The sequence below is a fragment of the Frieseomelitta varia genome, unplaced genomic scaffold (genome assembly GCF_011392965.1).
Source record: "Frieseomelitta varia isolate USP_RPSP 00005682 unplaced genomic scaffold, Fvar_1.2 scaffold_107, whole genome shotgun sequence".
In the NCBI taxonomy this organism is placed as follows: domain Eukaryota; kingdom Metazoa; phylum Arthropoda; class Insecta; order Hymenoptera; family Apidae; genus Frieseomelitta; species Frieseomelitta varia.
Window position 1 is genome coordinate 92,564 of NW_025108717.1, and position 20,513 is coordinate 113,076.

A 20,513-nucleotide genomic window follows, 5' to 3' on the forward strand; every position below is an offset into this window, starting at 1 on the left:
GTAAATAGTTTATTAATTTAGACATTAAATACAAGTAGTTTACAATAAATATAAATAGTTTATTAATTTAGGAATTAAATACAAATGGTTTGCAATAAATATAAATAGTTTATTAATTTAGGAGTTAGTAGGAAAACTGGAGAAATCCGAATACGACGATGACGAAAGATACTAAGCTACTCGCTATAAGTCTTTCAAGATCTACGCTCTACACACACACACACACACACATATAATACCCTCATACTCATATTTTAAGTTTTAAATTTTATTTTAATTTATTTTAAATTAAAACTTAGGCTTTAGATTAAAACAAATGGTCCCAGTCTCAACCTTCGCTGTGTGGGGCCACGCAGCAGGCGACAAGACACAGAAAGTAATTTTCGCAATTTCACCACGTATTAAAAACAAAGCCAAATATTTCCATATACTAATCTTTTAGTTTTACTAAAATTCCTTCGACCCTCAAAATTTAGTTACACGATCCTCCATATCGGAGTCGCGATCCACCCTTTGAGAAGTTTTCTATCGGTTTGCAAGTTGCTCGGCTCGAGATTTAATCCGATTCACTCTATGGAAGCTCGCGAAGTGGTTTCGTTTAATAAATCAAGTTAGGATTACGCGTAATTCGGTTAGGATTCTGCATAGTTGGCGAGTTTAAACGCGAGTTGTAATTAGATGGAGTTAAACAGGTGGACGGAGAGAAATAAAACTTAAATACGCGTTATTCAATTAATGTGTAATACGCAGATCGACGACACGGAAATTATTCTCTGTTTAAATCGTGGCTAATTAAAGGATTAATTAATTTGAATCGAGTCAGTTTGTTGTGCGTTTAATATGCTTGGAGTGCTGAATGAAAATGTATGGAAATAGTGGGAATTTCATCGATACATGAAAATTATCACACTTGAATGATACATTGAAAATAATCGAACTTTTACGAAACACGAAAGTGTATAAAATATCCAAAGTATGAATTTCTGTTTAGGTTTCGTTTCTTCACTCACGTTCGTTAAGAATATAACGTACTTGGTTTTATTTGAAATAGTAACAATAGAATTTATTTGGTTTTATTTAAAAGTGACAGAATATTTGTATGAAAAATATAAAAGTGCAATATTCGCGTATTTTTTTCTTTTTTTTTCATTAGATTTAGGAAACGGCAAGAGTATGAAAAGTAAGAAATTCATTTTCTTTTTTCACAATTGCAATCTGAATTCAATTGAAGAAAAACCAACAAGGAAACGGTAATTGTAAAGATGTCGGTCGATTCAATGACAGAATTCAGTTCAGAAATTTCAAAAAGATTTCATCTTTCGTGAAGCTGTTCTGTTTTGTCTCGTGTCGTGTTCCTCGAAATAAATTGTTCAGAAATTCATGTTCGAGCGTGATTCGTGTCGTTTCGAGCGTAACAGTTTGACGAAAGGGCAACGACGATTACGCAGGGGCAAATTTCGAGCACAAGGCCCGTCGTCGAGCGAAATCGACTTGGCATTCCCGTCAGAGACCGGCGTGACCGGCGTCTCAGATGAAATAGCGTTACGAACGAGATCGTTGCCATTATCCTACTCACCCGTTCTTCCACGGGGCTATTCATTACTCGAAATTGCTCCGGCTCGCTTGAATCTCTTTAACGGGTCGCTTAGTGGCCGAAAAACCACGTTTAGATCGCGATCGTTTTTTTATCGGCAGCGATGGAGTGTTTTTAAAAAAAATGTTCATTGAAATAAAAAAGAAAAGAATTGGCGAAACAATTGTATCATTTTAATTTCAATTTGATCGAATTTTACATATTAATCAATATAATAATCAATATACTAATAATGTAATATAACAGTGATATATTAATTTCTACTATAATCGATTTTTATGTTCTACTAAGAAGGGAGAGCCCGAAATAAAATTAAATACTCAGTTCTTCCAGTGTAACGTGAATTGTTACTGAAACTGCTATTATTGTTCAGATAGTATGAATTATCAATGATACTCAGCGGTATTATAAATCAATTGTCTCAAACAGTAGCTTTAAATTGAGTTGTGTTATATATTAATGAATTACATTTATTTATTATTTATTATAATCCTTGCCTAGGCAGCTTAGGATGGCTTTACAGTTTGTATCTCTTCACATTTTTCTTTCATATTTTCTAACTCTGTAACTAATTCTTAATGTCTACATCTTATGGAACTAATTTGTCCTGTGCTCTATAATCTTATAATTTTGTAATCTACCCTTATACTTTTTGGTGCCCTTGTAAATCTTGCATCAGTCTTCTTGTAGGAACTATGAACAAAAAGTAAAAGAAGCTGTCTTCTGTCTGGTTTCTATTAATGCCTTTTCTTTGGTTTTGTTTATCAATGAATTAGAATTTTTAATGTCTACATCTTATGGTACTAATTTGTCCTCTGCTCTATAATCTTATAATTTTGTAATCTACCCTTATACTTTTTGGTGCCCTTGTAAATCTTGCATCAGTCTTCTTGTAGGAACTATGAACAAAAAGTAAAAGAAGCTGTCTTCTGTCTGGTTTCTATTAATGCCTTTTCTTTGGTTTTGTTTATCAATGAATTAGAATTTTTAATGTCTACATCTTATGGTACTAATTTGTCCTCTGCTCTATAATCTTATAATTTTGTAATCTACCCTTATACTTTTTGGTGCCCTTGTAAATCTTGCATCAGTCTTCTTGTAGGAACTATGAGCAAAAAGTAAAAGAAGCTGTCTTCTGTCTGGTTTATATTAATGCCTTTTCTTTGGTTTTGTATATCAATGAATTACAATTTTTAATGTCTACATCTTATGGAACTAATTTGTCCTCTGCTCTATCGTATAATCTCATAGTCTTGTAATCTACCCTTATACTTTTTGGTGCCCTTGTAAATCTTGCAGTCTTCTTGTAGGAACTATGAGCAAAAAGTAAAAGAAGCTGTCTTCTGTCTGGTTTCTATTAATGCCTTTTCTTTGGTTTTGTATATCAATGAATTACAATTTTTAATGTCTACATTTTATGGAACTGATTTGTCCTCTGTTCTATCGTATAATCTTATAGTCTTGTAATCTACCCTTATACTTTTTGGTGCCCTTGTAAATCTTGTATCAGTCTTCTTGTAGGAACTATGAGCAAAAAGTAAGAGAAACTGTCTTCTGTCTGGTTTCTATTATTGCTTTTTCTTTGGTTTTGTTTATCAATGAATTACATTTCTTACTTCTTCGTTTGGCCGTCCAAACTTATCCTCAGTAACTTCAGAAGATTATCCATTTCAATGCGAGTTCGCGAGCGTCAGCCTGTCCAATTTGCAGCCAATTGAAAGTTTGAGAATCCGTTGACAGATTTTGATACACGACTATGTACATACACACGTACTTCGTCGACTGTCGACATTGTGACTTTAACCGATTATTATTCAATATATATCACCAGTCGCGCGGTTGGCCAATCCACATTCTGATCAATTAGGCAACCTGGTGCAGATTTATCGTCATACCGTTTCACACGTGTTACCAAACAGATACGACAAAAATATGGCACTTGCCGCGTGGCATGTGTGTGTATTGAAGGAAGAGATAGTTGACAATCAAGGTTGCTGCGTAATCGATTGTTAAATTAGGTTGAATTTCGTGGAACTTTCCAAGAATTTAGGAAAGTTTGGAGTTTTATTAAAGAGTGGCCAACCTGGATTTCAATAGAAAGAGAGAGTTAGCTTGAACTCGATTTTATTTGTCTTTTCGCTCCTGGGACAAAATTGACAAGATCATTGTATCATTGTCACTGTCATTGTATCATTCACGATGTAATAATTTAATTTATGAAATAACTTTTAGTTAACCTGTGGTAATGATTATTTTATATTACATGTACAATATAAAATATAATATACGATAAAATATTACAATAATCTATTCTATACTGCTTAATTATAATATTTAGATTTATCGTAGAAGAAAAATAATTTTTAACCGGTTTTATGGCAATTTTCATGTATCAATATTATTACATAACATACACAATATTACATATTTATTATTATGTTTGTATCTTAATTTATAATTACATTACAAACATAAACATATATGTTATCACAATTATACAAACATAGTTATATTACACATTTATTATGTTATTAATTATATTATGTATTCTGTTTACAGTACGTTGTAATTTGTGTCATAATAATGTAATAATAACTCAACTACGTAAATTTATAATTATATTACAAACATAAACATATATGTTATCACAATTGTAAACACAATTGTATTACACATTTATTATGTTATTAATAATATTATGTATTCTGTTTACAATACGTTGTAAACTGTGTCATAATAACTCAACTACGTAAATGTGTCCATGGGAGGATTGACGAAGCGTTATGGTAGTTTAAAAGATCATGTAACTAGAGTAGAGTAGATAGACCGGTAGCCCCAGATCGGGGTCTCCTGTTACATTCCCTGGATCAATGTCCTCTTCATTGTTTCTTCAGGAAGGAACTCGTTCTTTCTGGATCATCAGCCCGCGTACAAGGTACCGTAATATTACACCGTGCATTCTTCCTTAACATCTCATCCGTCTCATCTGTCCAGTATCCTCTACCCTTCCTCGTTGGCTCGTGTACACACTAATTTCAACCCTTCCTCAGGATCTCATCCATATAACGTTTCATACTCCATTTGTTTTTCTTTCTTTTTTTTTCTCTACTTAAATATTTAATATTTGTATATTCTCTTTTTTAAAGGAAAACCAGTTACCATTTTTATTATACTAGTTATTATTTTTATTACTTATTAAACTGGTTATTATTTCATGTAGTTTCGTAAAGAATAATTGGAGACACAGTGTTTCGTTCTAACGTTCAGAATTGATCTAAAAATGTTAGAGAAAGGAAATCGTTGTCCCGCGATTTGTTTCAACAGTGCGCTTAATTAATCTGATCCCAAGTGTAATGATGTCAACGTGGAAATTACCAAGAATAGGATTCCAGTGGTTTTTAATTTTATAAATTGAAGTGAAATTTCCAATTGAAACTGGGATTCCATCGAACCGTTGTAAATGTATACTTGAAAAATATTCTGCGAGGATAATTCGTGAAATTTCATTTCATTCTTGGACAATTTTAATGTAACTTTCCGCAGACCGGGAACCTCGAAGTCAAGTTAATCGGTTCGATGAATAGTTCCCCATGGCGTAAATTGCCGAAATCAGAGAGAAAAAGAAGTCGGTGCTACCGACTGCGAATAAAATTGGAAAGCTAGGTGGAGAGACGCGGTCGTCCGTAGAAACGGAAGGACATTGGCTCCGGACACGATAGGATTCGAGCGTCGAACGACTTTCTAAAACCACTTGCACTCGATTCCACGTAGGTTTTTTTTCCCCCCCCAACGGTGGTTCGATGACGTGGTTTTCGTGGGCAAGTACAAGCGAGTGGAAACAACACGCGGAGATCTCGATCGTTGGATGGCCATCTTTCTCCTCTCGTCACGGAGAAAGTAGCCGGGGCCGACCGGTCATTGGGTAACAGAGCCGAGCCAGAGCTCGTTCGATCGCCGACGATTGAATAACAAGTCGCGTAACAATTCGAGCGAACCTTTTGTTCCCAGCTGTTCGTAGATTAGCTGAAGTCGTCGTAGCTTCGTTCACCGCGTAACCGCGCTCTAATCCGGCTAATTAACGAACGATTACGCAATCCTTTTCTTTTCACCCAGCCGATGAAGCTTTGCCATCGCTTTGGAAAGCGAGTTTTTCCGTGTTGCGTAACCTTGAGAAGAGAAAGAGGAGCGATGAATTTTTCAGGTTTGGGTGGAGTTTCTTTTCTTGTCCTTTTCTTTTTTTTTTTTTTTTTTTTTGGTTGAAGGAAATTTTGGACTCGTAACATTATAGTAATTAGACGGTTTTATTTAATAATAATAGTTAATAACAGATCAAAAATTGAAAGCAACTGCTGAATCAGAGTTGGAAAGTAAGGGTAATTATGACAAGGTTAGAAAGTCTTATTTAACCTGGTAATAGCGGAAAACTGGAAGTGACTAGAATAACTAAAAGCGTAATTAATATCTACGTGTAATTGAAATAGTAACAGTCGAGAATTAAAAATAAAAGTGCAATCGTTAAATTCAAATACAATTAAGATAGTAATAACTGAAAACTGAAATTAGTTGTAATAATAAGTATGTCTCGCTAAATAAATATATTAGAACCAAAAACTAAAATCAGCTATAATCACTAAGAGTATTTTAGTATATCTTATTCTCTATCTTAATATACCTTATTCTACAATTAATCTAGGCTAACGAAATATTTCTTTATTTAATTATCAGTCTCTTTTGTGTTTAGATTGTGTCTTAATGTAAGTCCTCATATCTTCCTCTTTGAATTTTCAAATCGTTCAATTTCACCTCCAAGTGATCATCACGCAGATGATTATGAAATCACGGGATAGTAATTTTTATTATGTCACAAGAATTTAAGGTACCTATATTATAATATATATATATATATATATATATATATATATAATATATAATTATATATATATTGTATATATTATAATTTATAATTAATATATAATATTATATATTATATGTTATTATTAATAATAATATATAATATTAATAATATTATAATTATATATATTATTAATAATATTATTATAATTTATATAATAATAATATATACTATTATTAATATTTATATATATATTTAATTTCATTTTCAAATTAAAAAATTCCAAAATTGAAAATTCTAGATTCTCCAAGTGTTCGATCAAGCAAGTTCAGATCTCCAAGTGGGGATTTCATTTCGATTTTCTCCTCGAGCTTCCCCTCGATCTTCACGACTGTTCTTCTTTGAAAATTTCTTTTCTTTCTTCTCGAGAGAGAAAGAAAACTAGTCCGATGATGAAGTTACATCGGAGGTCGATGCTCCCTGAGTGCTATTTCGCGTATTTGTGTACGTGTGTGCGTGTGTGTTTTTCACTTGACAGAATCTGACGTAACGAGAAATTGCAAGTCAATGAGCTTCCTAGAAGAGAGCGCGGCGTTTCGTCTATATATCCCCTCTATATCTGGAATCGGGCTTGCTGCAATCCTCCCCCGTCCCGAATCCCGAGCTGAAGAATCGACAGCTGGCGGCGATCTCGCTATGCTAAACGCGTATTGTCCGCGATCTGGGTCAAGTTTCGTGCGTCACTTTTACGCCCTGTTCTTCAATGACGCTTTTGTCGAATTCGTTTAACCCACTTTTCATTCAGAAATTTCGAATAAACACAACAGAACGAGAGGAGACGACCCTCCAGGAGGCATCGAACGCAATTCATCTTCCCCCGTTGGAAAAACAATATAAACTGAATCGATCGTTTCCAGAAATTCTCGAAAAATTAGTCAGTGTGGAGAATTTCAAGCTCCTTTTTTTTTTGTACTACATCGTTCTATGAATACACACAGGAATGAAGATATATAACTCGTACAAAAATTTCGAATTTATTGTAAATTTTTCCATCTCGTACGTCTGATATTTTATTTTCTATTAGAATATCTGATTATTCTTTCTGTTATTATAATCTACTATTTTTGTTTATTATCTTGTAACGTTTCATTTTGTTTATTATTTTGTAATGTCTAATTTCTCGGAATTTTCTCGTTATTGTAATGAAAAATTACACGTAATCAAATAGGAAACGAGTTTTAAGCAATTGGAGATTATGTTAATCGGTGTAGAATTAAATTATCCAAATTTATAATTCAATTATTACTAGTCACGCGCCTTTAATGATTTCTTTTGTAGTTGTATCATTTATTATTGGAGGATTTGGTCCCAATAATACTCGAATCTATGTGAAACAAATATGCGTCTTAATTTCAATTGAGGAGATGCCATCACTGATCTTAATACATAACACGAATTGATACAAATAATAAATCCAGATGAAAATTATTCAAAGATTGAAGTTTCACTATACAGGGTGTTACATAGCACTTGGGAGCTAGAGCAATGATTCCTCATAAATCGTGAACAAAGTCGAAAACGTAGAAGTAAATTTTTTCAGCTGAGACTTCGTTTTCGAGTTTGAAAATTTACCAAGACAATTTTTAATGAAATATTATACCTAACCTAATATAACATAAAAATATTAATGTCTGTTCTCTTGAAAATGAAGCTTAAAGAAACAATTTTTGATCTATTTTTGCGTATAGAATAACCTTTAATTTGTTCATTATTCCACATGTCTAAAATTAGCCGAATATCGAAAATTTTTAATTTTCAAATTTTACAAATTTCTCTTAAAATTTTAAATTCTAAACTTTTCTCGAAAACGAAGCCTCGAATGAAAAAATTTTATTCTACACCTTCGACTTGTGCTTTTACTAGAAATCATCCCCCACGCTTCATATTTTTCATACCAGAGAACATTCTGCGTGTCTTCTCTCTAGTTGTTATTGTTTTTTTTTTTTCTTTTTATTGCTGGATGATCGTGTGAATTTCTCACGGCGGTTGGATGAAAGGAGAGGGCGGATGTGTGCGATTTTCATCGTTGAAATTGAACTCGAGTTTGAGACGCGACTGGGTACTTGAGGAGAGGGACGGATGTCTCCATTATTAGTCTAAAGTGCGCTTTTTGCGTCACCAGCACAATGCTGTCTACCCAATCTTTTCGAATCTGTTTTGCAATTCTTATCCTTCGTTCTCGTTGGATCATCTCTGAACTACCTTGATTTAACTAGTCTAAAGTATAAAATTTGCAGCAGAGAAATTTCATGTGCAAAGAACTGGCGAACATTTGCAATATCGTAAAGAGCATCGAGCTTCTATCGATCTGTATTTTACCCAAATTCACTCGAGTCTCTAAAAACACACCGTACATAAACTTATGAAATTTCTATGGGAAATTATAAATTGGTCGATTTCGATCGTTCTGGTAGTTCTGGTGTTAATACTCTTCTGGTCGTGAGATAGATACTTCGTACTTTACATTATGCACCTAATATTTAAATAGAAGAAAAAATAATTAAAAAAGGAAAAAAAAAGAATCAAAATTTGAGAAGACTGAGTTCAATTTTAAAAATTAAAAAATTTAAATTCGAAGCGATCGATAATTCATTATTTATTTGTCAAATTAATAGAAAGACTAGTGGCAACCAGGAACGCTGTAATTGCGCTCAGGAATGATCCTTGAAATTTCAGAGATTCGTGAGGAAAAAAGGAGCCGAGAGATAGTTGAAATCGTGCGAGCAGTGAGTTAGATCTAGATCAGGTTTACCTGCGTTCGAATGTAAATCGAGCTCCCTTTTTAATAATTGCAGGCTGCGATATAGGTTTATATTAGTTTCGTAATTACATCCTTACTCAACTCCGCGCGATCATCGCGGGAAATAACCTGTCGTCTCTCTCTCTCTCTCTCTCTCTCTTTCTGTCGCGTGTAAGTTGTGTCGGTTTACATAAGCGAGAATGGAATTCGAATTCTGGAACCGAGTTTGGTTACGAGTGAAACGGACCGTGCAATGAATTTTACGTTAGTCGATCCTCGTCGTTTAGTTTTAAATCACGAAGCATACTGTATAAATCATACTAAAAGAAAAAGCCAGAAAAAATGAAAAATATAGTAATTTATATGTAAAATAAAAGTAATTATAAATATATTATAAATTATAATAAATTATAATGTACATTCTACCATTAATGTTCTATAATTTAATATATTAATATTGTAATATATTTAATTTACAATATAATATATATTTACAATATATTAGTTTGTAATATTCTATAATTTAATATATTAATATTGTAAGGTATTTAATTTATAATATAATATATATTGACAATATATTAATATTGTAATGTATTGTAATATTGTAATGTTTTATAATTTAATATATTAATATTGTAATGTATTTAATTTACAATATAATATATATTTACAATATATTAATATTTTAATTTATTTAATTTACAATATAATACATATTTACAATATATTAATATTGTAATTTATTTAATTTACAATATAATACATATTTACAATATATTAATATTGTAATTTATTTAATTTACAATATAATACATATTTACAATATATTAATATTGTAATTTATTTAATTTACAATATAATACATATTTACAATATATTAATATTGTAATTTATTTAATTTACAATATAATACATATTTACAATATATTAATATTGTAATGTTTTATAATTTAATATATTAATATTGTAATGTTTTATTATTTAATATACTAATATTCTAATGTTTTATACTTTAATATATTAATATTGTAATGTGTTTGTATTCAATACTACTTATATTGGTATAAGTACAATTAACTATATAATTTATTTCAATATTACATTCAACAAACATACTTTACTGCATACTTTACATATTTTTCTACGTTGCACACTTTCATATATCATATTCATATTTACAATTGATATTCGAATACATTACATCGACAATATATTAAATACATTACAATAAACTTCTATTGGATATTTTGCGTATTCTTATATTCATACTCGCGTGTTGTCACATTCACAAATATTTCGTATTTATAACAACGCGTTGAACGTGCATCTCTTTTTCTAAAAATCCAAAGTCCGCTCGTCGCCGTTTCTTCTCTTTTAATCATTCAAACGCAGCGGACAACTGTATTACTGTCTGTCACTAAACATCCACGACAGCTTTCTCTATGCTCTCCGCGCGTTTTGCTGCTTCTTACGCGAGCGAGGTGTTGGCTCGGATAAAAAGCGTCTACGTTTGGAGTTACATTCGCCTGTCTCTGTAATTTCGCCACGGCTGATCGGACGGTCGTAACGCCACACTGGCATTCGAATTATTCCTTTAAACGTTACGTCGCAAATTTTTCCCACCTGTTCCTTCTTCGTCGTTTATTTCTTTTCCTAATTTCCTACGAAATTCCGCGTTGCGACATGTAACTCTCGTTATTTGTCGTTAATGTTATTATTCCTACTCCTCGAACGAACAATTTACGCAACACTTTCTACCGTTTTTTCTCGTTCTTCTTTTTTTCCCGAGAGTGGTATATCTCTGCTCGGGATTGCTGAGTAATTATGTCAGAAATGGACTGCGCGGATTTTTATATATGCAGAGTTACGTTTTCGAGCGAAATGATTGAAAAGGTAGACGAGCTGGACAGAGAGTTCCTTTCGATCGAATTCTTTGGTATTAAACGTAGTAACACGTCGTAATATAATAATACTATTAAATACATGAAACGTTATACTATTTATGTATTTGATAAATATAATGAATATTAAAATGATGTATTAAATGTGTGACAAGTAAAAATATGTATATAATAAATAATATAATATAGTAAATAAACATAAATGTATATAATAAATTATAATATATCTAATGTTATATTGTTATATAATATTAGATGTATTATAATTTATTATATACATTTATGTTTTTTACTACATTATATTACTTATAATATAATACTATATTATATTACTTATAATATGTTTATTTACTATAGTATATTACTTTTTATATATAATATAAAAATCTGTAGTCCAGTTATAAGATTTAAACGACGTCGATTTGCTTTGGCTCGACGCACGAACTGGTTTCTTTGGAATTACTGTTAGTTATTGTACAACCTCCAATTGTATGCACAATGTGTTCAGCCATAAAAGAATGGACAGGTTGCGAGCGTTATTTGTTTCTGTCGGTACTTTTGTACTTTTGTACTTTTTCTCTTATTTTTCTTTTCTGTCGGTACTTTTGTAAGTTTCAGGAGACAACGCGGAATACTAAATTCCAGGCATCTTTATCGATACATTATAAAATAAGGTTGTCAATATCCCCTGCTCGAGCGTCATAATAATTAATTTTTATCAAAGATCGAGCAATATAGTTCGTCACGAAATATTATTCTTGTATATTTGTGCAGTTATAGACTCGAGAAAAAAGAACTGCAAATGAATACTGACGTTTAAGAAGCTAATGCAATGAATAGGTATACTTTTCGCGAAAAAGCAAATATGTTAAATGTATTCTTCATTTAGAAGACGTAGTGACATTCCTTCTCGATACGAGAAAATTTTTCTTAACACTTGAGTATAACTCTCTAAAATTCTGAATTATCTCGCATCATTAATTTGTCCCCTAAACCTTCTTCTAGTGTCATTTATTACATTATGCACAATGGAACTTCGTTCATGTGAATTTCTCGGAGGACAAATGATTTATATAACAAAACTTCTCCCTCTACTAGTATGTAATATAGTACAGTATATATTAATATACTAGTATTTAGTATGTTAGTCGTAGTATTTGTTATATATAATATAGTATATAGGAGATCAGATTTCAAACAAGTAGATTCGACAAGAGTTCATTTAACTCGGCAGCACACACGTGGTGATCCAACGACTGATCTAATAATAATCAAATTATAATTTGCCCAACTATAAGTATTGTTTCTTAGATTCTCTGAAGAAAAATTCGTATACATGTCTATACGATGATTTTTTAGATGATGAACCGCAGATGTATTTATATAATACACATTATATTTCTATATTTCTATTAATATTATTATAATGTAATATTACGTACTGATGTTATAATTATTATTATTACATTATATTAACATTTACGAACTGACGTTATATTATATTATATTTACGTACTGACGTTATATTATATGCAACATTTACGTACTGACGTTATATTATATGCAACATTTATGAACTGACGTTATATTATGTGCAACATTTATGAACTGACGTTATATTATATGCAATATTTACGTACTGATGTTATATGTAACATTTATGTACTGACATTATATTATATGTAACATTTACGTGCTCTTGTTATATTATATGTAACATTTACGTACTGACGTTATATTATATGCAACATTTACGTACTCACGTTATATTATATGCAATATTTACGTACTGACGTTATATGTAACATTTACGTACTGATATTATATTATATGCAACATTTACGTACTGACGTTATATCATATGCAACATTTACGTACTGACGTTACATTATACGCAACAACATTTACGAACTGACGTTATATTATATGCAACATTTACGTACTGACGTTATATTATATGCAACAACATTTACATACTGACGTTATATTATATATAATATTACGTATCAATATTATTTTTATGAAGATGTAGATATTTGTACATTGCTCTCAATAATTGTTTGACTATTGTCCATTAAGTAGTCGATAAGTAATGACTATTTATTATTACTGTTATACCTTGCTATTAGTTGCGAACACCACTTTCGAACAATTCTGTTTCAAAAAAAAAAAAAATCCAAATCCTGGCGTATTCTGTTCTGATTGAAATCGGGCGTTGATTAAAATTTGAACGAAGTTCCATCATGCTCTGTTTTAATCCTTCCAATAAAACGGTTCACTCTATCGAATGGTTGCTGGTTCCAGATGTGGAACAACCTGACATGCGTGGACGATTTCCTAAATCGAGCGTTTCACAAACTGGGCCTGGTGGTTGGCCACCATCCCGGCTACTTCGTGATAGTTCCGGTTCTCCTGGCCTGCATCTGCTTCACCGGGTACCAGAGGATCCATTACGAGATAGACCCGGAGTATCTCTTCTCACCGACAAATGGGCCGAGCAAGATGGAAAGGGCGATCGTCGAGCAGTACTTCAAGGTCAATTACAGCCATAAATTCAACCTCGGCCGCATCACCAGGCCAGGTGAGTTGACGTGTTGAGCGAGGAAATCTCGCTGTTTCTGAAAAAAAAATTTCCCGAAAACTTTGACGATTTCTATTTCACTTTATTTTGCGTTATTCAGTTTGTACACGTACCTGAAAATATGCCCCTTTTTACTGTATTTGTTAATTAATCGTGAGTAAGCTGGCGATTTTTATACAAACTCATATGTTTGTGATTGATATTAATTTTATCTATCGTTCAAATGTCTGTATGTACATGAGAAATATTGCACGTTGGTTTCTTTTATAAATATATAAACAAGATTCTTTAATTATGTAAAAATATAATACTAAGAGCTGATTATTTGTACCTATTTATTAATACAGTGTATAAATAATTAATACGGTAGTTAAACGAAATATAAAATTATCAAAATAATCATAATAATATAAAGTATAAAATTATTAAAAGAATCATAATAATGTAAAATATAAAATTATCAAAATAATCATAATAATATAAAATATAAAATTATCAAAATAATCATAACAGGTATTAAATAATCATAATAATATAAAATATAAAATTATCAAAATAATCATAACAGGTATTAAATAATCATAATAATATAAAATATAAAATTATCAAAATAATCATAACAGGTATTAAATAATCATAATAATATAAAATATAAAATTATCAAAATAATCATAACAGGTATTAAATAATCATAATAATACAAAATATAAAATTATCAAACTAATCATAACAGGTATTGAATTACATTAAAATTACAAATACAAGTTACAGACACATTAAATAATCACATTGTGTTATTTATATCGCTATTGGTATTTTAAATTCTTGACCATACTTTAAATAAGTATATTTTTAATTTACAATCTCTCCACTGCTGACGTTGCTCCAATTTTACGCTAAAACAGAAACAATCGGATCTGAAAAAAATTTGAAAAAGTACGAAATTAAATTTCAAGAGTACTCGACTTCTCTTCAATCATAATTCGATGATTGATCAACAACAATGACACATTTGTTATCCGTCGGTGTGATTCCGCGAACAGAGCATAACAGCAGCGAAGTTCAAGGAGAAAGTGCGTCAACGACTTCAACGTTTCCCTGTTTGCATTGTGCGTGATTTCGTGCTGCATGAATTACCGGCGGATAGTTTGTTATTAGTCCGAGAACTTTCACGTTTCATTGAGCCATTGCTAATTAACCCTTGCGACGTGGTTTTTCTTTTGCAACATGATTGCAAGCAAATATTCGATCATTTGTGATGGTTTGACTGTAAGTTTAAATAATTAACGTGATATATATATATATTTTTTTTTTCGGTTCGAATCAGGTCGATTCGGTCACGTGATTATTACGTCGAAGGACGGGAACGAGAATTTGCTGAGAGCAGCGGTGTTCGACGAACTTAGACAGCTGGACAAAGAGATTAGAAACACGAAAGCCACCTACGAAGGGGAGGAGTTCACCTACAGTCAGATCTGTGCCAAATGGTTGGACACGTGTTTCAACAACGACATTCTGGACCTACATCATGTCATAGAGTAAGTATATTGCTGTAATTGTGTGGTTGACAACTGATTAGGGATATTTCAGTGTGACACGTTGATCTGTTCAATTTTCAAACAGTATTTTCAATTGCAGCTTTAGTTTCAATTCCACTCTCAATTTCAATTTTAATGTGCATTTTAATTCGAATATGAACTTTAATTTTAAGACAGTATCAATTTTAATGTTTCAGTTTTTTTTTTTTTTTATATTAACTCTGACGTTAATTTCAATTTTAATTTTAACATCCTCTAAAATAATTCCAATAATTATATTCTAATAATTATATCTAATATAATATAAATAAGACTAGTGGGTAGAAATATTTTTAAGACCAGTTGTCGTGTTATTTGGAGGTCTAAGTAGTCGGTAGCATTTTGCAGGGATGTGGAGAAGAGGGAGCTGAACCTGACGTTCCCCGTGACATTGAACCCCATCACTTGGGACATCCACCTGCTACCAGTCTATTTCGGAGGTAGCGTTATCAACGAGGACCTGATCATCGAGTCTGTGCCCTCCATGCAACTGGCGTACTTCCTCACAGCCGATAATGCTCGTCAGGATGCGATGTAAGTTGGATCTCGAATCTTTTTTTGCTTATATCAAACGTGTTACAAACGTGCGCGTGTATATTTAATGAATTATACAATACTGAGTATTTTAATTAATTGATAGATCAGATTTTAGATGATTGATCAAGTAAACGTCAAAAGAATTCTGAAGATGTTCGAGAATATTAATCACACGAATTACATTAAATGATCCATATATTAAACGTTACGTGACTCTTCCAATCTCATCTCTCTTGCATTATTGCTAATGAGAGTCACCGTAAATTGATTTTTCTTTACGTTTCTAAATACTATTATTACACAAGTATGATTTACGCAATATCTGTTACACATGATGATCGATGAGTATCAGCGAGTAATTAAGTTAATTAATATTAATGTCAATACCAGTATCATCAATGCCCATTAACTAGTATCAACATCAATGCTAATGTGTTTGAAATTATAGCGAAGAATTTTTCTGAATTGGCTGTGTACGTAAATTCTTGCGACAGTACTTCAGTTTCTTAATTTTAATTCTAATCCCAATTACAATTTTATAATAGCAGTGTCTATTATTTTAAATTAAATTATCATTAAAATAACAGACGCTATTATAAATTTAGTTATTACTTGTTATTCTTATTTCACAATAACGATAGCATATTATTTCATCGTCTTCAAATAGTAATTCGGTTTTGCATTGTCACGAACAGTGGAGCAGCCTGGGAAGAAGCGTTTCTCGAAACGTTGAGGAGAGTGGAGGAAGGGAACATGTTCAAGCACATCGCCACCGCCAGATTCGCCTCGAGGACACTGGAACTGGAACTGGAGGAGAACACGAAGACCATAGTGCCTTATTTCTCCAGCACGTTCATCCTCATGGCTCTGTTCTCCGTGGTGACGTGCATGATGACCGATTGGGTGCGCAGCAAGCCGTGGCTGGGTCTCCTCGGGAACGTTTCTGCGGCGATGGCCACGGTTGCAGCGTTTGGCCTCTGCATATACCTGGGCGTCGACTTCATCGGCTTGAATTTGGCCGCACCGTTCCTCATGATCGGTGAGTCGGCGCGGCATTTTCAACTTGAATTCGTACCTGAAGAAGAGCCGGATTTGCTTTAAAAATTCTTTCATTTGTCTGGGAATTCGTTCAGCAGTGACGTTGCTTCTTTATTGTGAAAGTAAGGTTAACTATTTGTTTATTTATTCGTTATATAGATCAGAGGAGGCTAATTGGCGGCCCCACGGGTCGTTTCCCCTACTTTCCGCTAGCGCTATCCCCTCCACTGCATCGATTTCCCCTACATTGAAATGAGAAGAGAGGCGAGGAAATTTTAGTGCAGTGGAGGGGGTAGATTAGGAGAGTAGGGGCACGGGTCGCCAGTTAGCTGTCTCTGATACATAGATGATGTAAGTAATGTAGGTTATTGTACTTTATTTGTCATAAACGATACTTACAGTGGCTCGAGAAATTAATTCTTCATTGTAATAATAGGCTTACTCAAGGAATTGATACACTGTGTATACACTGTACTTAGATCCTGAACGAATTACATTTACGAGGGGAAGAATAGATCATTCACGTTGAAATGATTTTATTAGAAATATAATAAATGTTATATTTCCAATATTGAAATCATTATAAATTAGAGAAAGCTGCCTGGTGCTGGGTTTTTGACAAAAATTAAGTTGAATTGAAACGTCGAAAGTTGGATCAGACATTGGGTTAAATTAAATTGAATATTGAATGTTTAATTAAATTGCACGACCATCCGAAATTCAACGACGAACGATCAGAAGCTAAGAGAAATGCAACGCTCGTTGCAGCGTCTGGAATAACAGATTGTATAACAGAAAACGTATAAGAAGGAAATAATACAGGACGGATGATGAGACAAAGAAACAGCGCAACTTTCCTCCGAGAAGAACAGAAGAGGAAGAAGATCATAGAACGATAGTTGATCAGTATTCATTGAGCGTAGAGACAGACGAGTCTGTGGAATTTTTACAAAAGAGTAATGCACCGCTTTTCACTAACGTTCAGTGCACTTTCGTTCGCGACGCAACTCGTCAAATGTGGGTTAAGTATTAAATTCTACGACGCGCTGAAAGTCTCGATGAAACTTTGAGAAAATAAAATTTAGACTCCCGCTGGTGGTTTTCGATTCGTGTTTTCCAGATTATCGGAATGGTCGCGAGTCTGAAGATGCAGCGGATGCAGGAGAGTGATTCTGAGAATGAGCGTGAACGAAACCACAGCTTGATGTGACTCGAATGAACTCCTCGAATGATCACTGACGTTGCATTGTGACAACACATTAATTGGAAGAATGATTGTCGAAAATTGTAATTCGTAGAACGCGGCAAAATTCCTGCTAAAATTGATATTCTTCGTGACACGTTCACTCGTGTAATATTTCCTTCTTCTTAATTCTTGTATCGTTTGAAATAACGATAATTATATTCGTTTGTAATTTAGGGATAGTTGTCGTTTAAATTAGCAGAATTGCATTATAAGAATATTAATACGATCAGCAAACGATCAGTTTATGAGGAATTATCAAAGTGATTGAAATTATCAATTCGCAATTTTTTTTTTTTTTTATCGAAGTTCCTTGGACATTTTGTACGTTTCCGTGCACTTGTGTACAAGTGCGTTAAAAATGCTATTAAATTAATAATATTCATCGTTAATTGAATTAATAACTAGTAGTTGAGAAATATTAGAAATAATTGCACGCGTTAATAACTGCATTGTTAATAACTTGGTTTTTCAAAATTCGTAAAAATTCCACGAAACGTGTCAACTCGCACTTGTAAAATCAAACGAAACGTTTCGTTCAATGTGAAGATAAATAATTGCCTCAAATTAACCGACGTAACGCTGTAAATATTTCATAATTATTTAATTAATTAATTAATTAATTTCGTAAATAACCTCTTTCTGTATAAATCTCATCAGAGACGAATAATTTGAATTTTATGCTTCCATAATTTTTCGTATCGAGTACTTTTGCATCTTCAAAAATTTACCTCTAAGAGGAAAGAGAAAGAAAAAAAAAATTAAAAGTGAAAAATGAAAATCGAAAAAAAGAATACATTTGGAAAGGCTGGTGATTGAAAAAGAAGGAACAAGGAGAGATTTCTCAACCGAGATTCGGTACAGTGATCGTGGTTGACTGGTGCAAACGAGCGTAACGACGGAAGGGAAAAGTCGCGACGGCGACTTCCGCTTTTCACGTAAATCACTCGGTGTTCGCCCATTTCCAGCTTGTTTCTGCGATCGGCTCGGATTTCGTAACAATTTCGTCAATGACCATTGCGTTACGACTCGGTTGCTTCCCTCTAGTGTACACAATCTTTGATTAGTTATTATTATTGTTATTATGCATCTCGTTGATCCTCGCAGTCTTGAAGCTGAGGGGCCAATCTCTTTCGTAGCAATTGGTAATAATAACATTTATTTACCGATCTTTTATCAATGTGAATTAACAGTAAGATTTTGTCACTAGAAATTTAGAATATTTCCATGAGAACAGGCTCAAGATTTCAGGCTTAGATGAAAATATCTATAGTATTTCTATACAATGTTTCAGTGTTTCTTCAATATTTTCACACGATAAGTATGTGCAGTATGTCCAATTTTGTTAATAAGATTAATTATAAATTTTTTAAAAATCGATACTCCGCAAACAAATGGAAAGTATAATTCATCGTTAAATTGTGGTTGAAGATCAGGATTGATTGGTTCCCTCCAAAATGACGCGGAATGAAGCAAATTAAAAATAAAATTCATTATTATCGAAACTTCTGACAAACGTTGCGGAGAAATCGGTACAGTGTACAGACTGAAGAGTTAATTTTCTCACAGTAGTTCTTCTTCTTAATCTTCTTCAACGAAAATTGGCCTTTGTCGATTAAAATTTTTAATTTGATTGATTGATAAAATTAGTCGAAAGTTAGTCGAAAGATCTTCATTAATCAATTGTTTTGTCCAGCTCTGGAAATTTGTCATTTTTTGTTATTTAAAAGTACCTGCTATGTAAAGTTACATATTTTTTTTAGATAAATTTAAAGGTACGCATAATATACACATATATATATATATATATATATATATATATATATATAATATATTTAATTATTATATATATTATATATAAATATAAATATTTATAAATATATAAAATATAAATATTTAAATTTATATAAATATAAATATTTATAAATATATTTTGTATAAATATAAATATATTAAATATAAATATTTAATTATTATATATTATATATAAATATATATTATTATATATTATATATATATATATATTTAGATAAATTTGAAGGTACGCATAATATATATTATACACAAATTTAAAGATGCAAAAGCGATCGGTGTTGCGAAGCATAATCGGAAGTCGAAGATCATCGAGTGGAAAAGCCTCTCGGAGGGGCGAAACGCGGGCAAGGGTTCTGGAAATCGTTCGTCCTTGCTTGAAATTGAATAAACGCGGTTTATTAGCGGTTATAAATCGCCGTCCAAATGTAGACGGGCTGAATCACGAATAAGCCAGCCATTCTGATTCACTCGACGCATTAACTGCCGCCTTGTTATCACGATAATGGCACCGTGGTCGTTTTTATACCGACACAGGGACCGAAGGGGGGAGGAGGAGGAATGTTCACGGCGAC

At 32.3% G+C, this 20,513-nt stretch overlaps 1 protein-coding gene across 2 annotated transcripts in view; it reads left to right on the forward strand.

Annotated features, from left to right (window-relative positions):
- Nucleotides 1-20,513, forward strand: part of LOC122528275 (patched domain-containing protein 3) — a 56,498-nt gene that overhangs the window by 22,352 nt on the left and 13,633 nt on the right. For both annotated transcript variants that reach the window (XR_006306527.1, XM_043653244.1), the window contains exons 2-5: nt 13,455-13,731; nt 15,059-15,269; nt 15,657-15,842; nt 16,541-16,884. Coding sequence is in view for 1 of the 2 variants with exons in the window: in XM_043653244.1 (XP_043509179.1) it covers nt 13,455-13,731; nt 15,059-15,269; nt 15,657-15,842; nt 16,541-16,884 (1,018 nt within the window). In the remaining variant the exon portion in view is untranslated. The remainder of the gene's footprint in view (nt 1-13,454; nt 13,732-15,058; nt 15,270-15,656; nt 15,843-16,540; nt 16,885-20,513) is intronic.